The 4386-nt window shown below is 35.8% G+C and overlaps 1 protein-coding gene across 1 annotated transcript; it reads right to left on the reverse strand.

Moving 5' to 3' along the window:
* Positions 1–2081: 2081 nt before the first annotated feature.
* Positions 2082–3210, reverse strand: LOC18035126 (protein PELPK1). Its single transcript, XM_006423709.2, has one exon. It carries the CDS (start codon positions 3126–3128, stop codon positions 2259–2261), a length of 870 nt encoding a protein of 289 aa, XP_006423772.1. The 5' UTR covers positions 3129–3210; the 3' UTR covers positions 2082–2258.
* Between the last annotated feature and the right edge of the window lie 1176 nt (positions 3211–4386).

The following is a 4386-nucleotide window of genomic DNA, read 5'->3' on the forward strand; positions in this document are numbered from 1 at the left end:
CTACTTTAAAGTTTACCTGACTCATATGATCAACTCATCATCAACTTGATGAACAATATCCTTATGGAGTACTTAGTCTTCGATGATGTTACAGCCTCTGTATTAGAATAAGAGAGTAGGCGCAAAAACTAGGAAGACAGTTAAGCAAGTTTGCTGCAAGTGGAAGCGCATGATGATGAGAGGGAGGTCAGTGAAACGTAGTCCTAGTAGGAGTCACAATCATGGTAGATCAAATTTAAGAAGTAAGAAGAAAATCAGATGCTACAAATGTGGAAAAATATGGCATGTCAAGAAAGAGTGTTGGAGTTACCAGTAGAAAGGAGAGGGTAAAGATCCTAAGTCATCAAATGCTTAGGGGTGTGTAGTAAGTACCTCATATGATGATGACGTTTTATACAACGAGGCAGTTATGGTTGCAGAAGGCAAAAAAAAAACTATCTGACGTCTGGTTTATAGACTCAATAGCTACTGGCACAGGACCTCTCGGAGAGAATAGTCCCACAAATATGAACCTAGCTTAGGAGAATCGGTATATATGGGTGATAATCATACCTTGGAGACTGCTAGTGTTGGTTCTATCAAAATAAAAATATTTGATGGTATATTTGCACTATTTAGGAGGTACTGCATGTCAAAGGTATGAAAAAAAATCTATTGTCTTTAGGACAAATAGATAGTCTTGGCTGTAAAACACAGGTGGAAAATGGGATCATGAATATTGTCAGAAGTGCGCTTGTATTGATGGAGGCGGAAAATATATGTGCCAATTTATTCATGCTTAAAGGGGAAACATTGCAAGAAGCTACTACTTGTTTTGCGTCAAATGGAGAAGAATCGACAATGATGTGCATCTCAAACTTGGCCACATGTGGAAACAAGGTTTGGAGATTCTCTCTGGGCAAAAGTTGCTTCCAGGGCTCAAATAGGTGAACTTATCATTTTGCGAGCACTGTGCTACAAGTAAACAGCATAGATTAAAGTTTAGCATATTTGACAGCATAAGTAAATGCATTCTAGCATATCTGACAATATATGGACGTAGGCTAAAAGTCAAACCACATAAATTCTGGTGTCCCTGTATGATCATTATTTTTTTATTTCATTTAAATTGCGTGTCTACTTCACCCACCCGATTTTTCCCAACAAAAAGCTCAAATTAGGATAATCAAATGCACACGTGTGTACTTCAAAAAAATCAGACCAAAAAATATCACGTGTCAAGTGCTAGAACTTGAGCCTAAAATAATTAATTTCATTTTATTACTTTGTTTTTGAATATTAATACTAGCTAGTTTTATATAATTCACTTTTGCTCCTTGTTTCTTGTTCCTTGTTAGAATTGATCAATTGAGTTACTAACTTCTGTCCTTATCTGGTATTAATGTAAGCTCTCTCTATAATTTAATAATTTGTTTTTGTAACTCTCTCTGCAAATTAATCATTTTTTTTATGGACCTTGTGTAATGGGGATATTTCGTCTCAAGTGAGAATATTTATTCTGCAAAAAAACATTTACAAAAGTTGTAAATCTAGTTCAGGATGGATTAGTTTCATATTAAACATTAGTGACAGCTCTAGTCTAAAAGTCACGTAAACATTCCTATTTTGGGCGCGTAGCTCATCACGGTTTGCTGTTCGACAAAATCATAACCGACTGTGTGGTCAAAGGGAGCAAATAAATCTGATTTTTCTCCCCTTGATGATCAGATAAAGGGTCGTCCTAGTTTATTTTTCTAAAATATCACTATCGCTGCGGTGCTGAAGTTTGTTTAGGTCTTTCTAGCTTCGAATGCTGAAACGTTCGGCAATACACAAAACAAAAAGTTGTCTCTTTAATTTATTTTTCTGTATATTTTAAAATCACAAAAAATTAAATACCAATTTAATCGATGTGACACAGCAATCATCATTATTTTAAATTTCCTATACATTTTCGACTGACGTCAAAATGAAGATAAAATGCAATTACGTGATAGAGCACATATAAAATCAGAAACCTCAAATCAGACTGCTAAACATAAAAATACAATATATATCACTCAATTTATTATGTAAAAATGAATACAACAGTAGTCCTGCGTAGCCGAACTCATCACGAGTCGTATCCCAGACTTAAAAACAATAACAAAAAGAATCCTCAAAAGGGAAAACACACAAATTTGGAAAGTCTCAAAACAAGAAACAACAAATATAATTTATTGATATACATCTGCAGAGAACCAGATGAAGCTCGGGAAAGCATTTGAAGAAAATGGAATTTAAGGATTGGTGGTTGAGTGAGTTGGCATCTCCTTGGGAAGACTCGGGATGGGGGGAAATGTCGGCTTAGGAAGCTCAGGTAGATGGGGGAAAGAAGGCAATTCAGGCACCTTGGGCAACTCAGGCTTTGGAAGTTCAGGTACTTCGGGCTCTTTTGGCACCTCAGGCACTTTGGGCAACTCAGGCTTTGGAAGTTCAGGTACTTCGGGCTCCTTTGGCACCTCAGGCACTTTGGGCAACTCAGGCTTGGGATGTTCAGGTACTTCGGGCTCTTTTGGCACCTTAGGCACTTTGGGCAACTCAGGCTTTGGAAGTTCAGGTACTTCGGGCTCCTTTGGCACCTCAGGCACTTTGGGCAACTCAGGCTTCGGATGTTCAGGTACTTCGGGCTCTTTTGGCACCTCAGGCACTTTGGGCAACTCAGGCTTTGGAATTTCAGGTACTTCGAGCTCTTTTGACACCTCAGGCACTTTGGGCAACTCAGGCTTCGGATGTTCAGGTACTTCAGGCTCTTTTGGCACCTCAGCTTTCGAAATCTCTGGCAATTCTGGTTCTTTTGGCAACTCAGGCTTTGGAATCTCAGGTAATTCAGGTTTCTTCGGTAGTTCTGGCTTTGGAATCTCTGGTAATTGAGGTTTTTTAGGAAGCTCAGGCTTTGGAATCTCAGGTAATTCAGGCTTTGGAATTTGTGGTATTTCAGGTTTTGGTAACGGTGGCAATTCAACCTTAGGCAATTTAGGCTTGGGGATTTCTGGAACCGTTGCCTCTAGAAGATGGCGAGCAGCGATCAAATCAATGTTAAAGCTCATTGACGATAAAGCGATTAGCAAAAGTGGTAGCATAACGGATGAGAAAGAGAAGGATGCCATTGTTGATATGTATATAACTAGTGGCGAATAATGCTTTAAGAGATGAAAGATATATATATTTGGTTGTTACAATCAGTAGATATGGGTGCAAGTTTGTTTGTGCATTAATTTTGATGCGTTTTGAGGTTTTTATAGATGTGGGAAGTGTGGAATAGAGGGTTTCAAGCTTGGGTTGGTATGACCAAAATGTTAATAAAAAATAAATAAATGCTTGGTTTTGTAATTTCATTGTTAGTTGAACCTATTACTTCTACTAATTCCACGTAGACCATTACGTTTTTCTGAAGTTAACATTATTTATTTTCTTTTGGCGTTAGCAGCTTCCAAAATCGACTTAGTATCAGGATTTGATCAAGTTGAATTTTATTTCCTAATGAATGTCAAATTTAATGGCATTAATTTATTCTCTTTTTCCAATTTCGTCTTGAATTCATTCATCATACTTTTCTCTACTTTGAATTGCAATCTTACCAGCGTGAGCATTGCGGCAATATATGGTTTGATGCAAAAATTCAACATATTAAAACATGGTCATTATACAATCAACCAACAACTTGTGCTAATTAAGATCCAGTGTATGGTTATATATTATAGATTCAGTTGGATGTCGTTTCAGAATTTTTGGGAGTTAGTTAAACGATTAATTTATTTTATCAGTAAATTCTCTATATTATGGTTAGATTATTTCAATTAAAATTTTTTACACAAATTTTGAGTTATTAATCTCATGTGATCTAATGGTGGATGCAGTGGTGAAGCTAGCAACATCTTTTAGGTGGGTGATATATTTTTTTTTTACCCTAGTTCAATGTTTTTCTATTTACGAGAGAATTTTATTAAATGAACCTTTATTGACATACAGTATCTAAAAAAGAAAAAAAAATAGAAAAATGAAAGTGCAATGTGATAAAAAAGAAACATTATCGAAGTTGTATCCTAGGATTTCTTTAGAAAGAAAAATCGTCATCTATGTTGATATTTTCAGCAATTTCTCTTTTAATATGGATAATCATGAACTCTAAAATTTGACGATAATCAAAGAGGGGGGATAACTGAAAAATACAAAATTCTATATCAGTTCAATAAGGCCATTTTTGTAATGAAATAATTTTTTTTTTTTGTTGGGGAGGGTTAGAATAGGCTCCATTAGTTTTGCCTACATCATTAATGTCACTATTAGATTGCATGAAATCAATGGTTCAAAATTTATGTTAAGATTTTAAGTTAAATATTTAAGTTGAAATAACCTCTCCGTACG

Source organism: Citrus clementina, unplaced genomic scaffold (assembly GCF_000493195.1).
Source record: "Citrus clementina cultivar Clemenules unplaced genomic scaffold, Citrus_clementina_v1.0 scaffold_8, whole genome shotgun sequence".
Taxonomy (NCBI): Eukaryota; Viridiplantae; Streptophyta; class Magnoliopsida; order Sapindales; family Rutaceae; genus Citrus; species Citrus x clementina.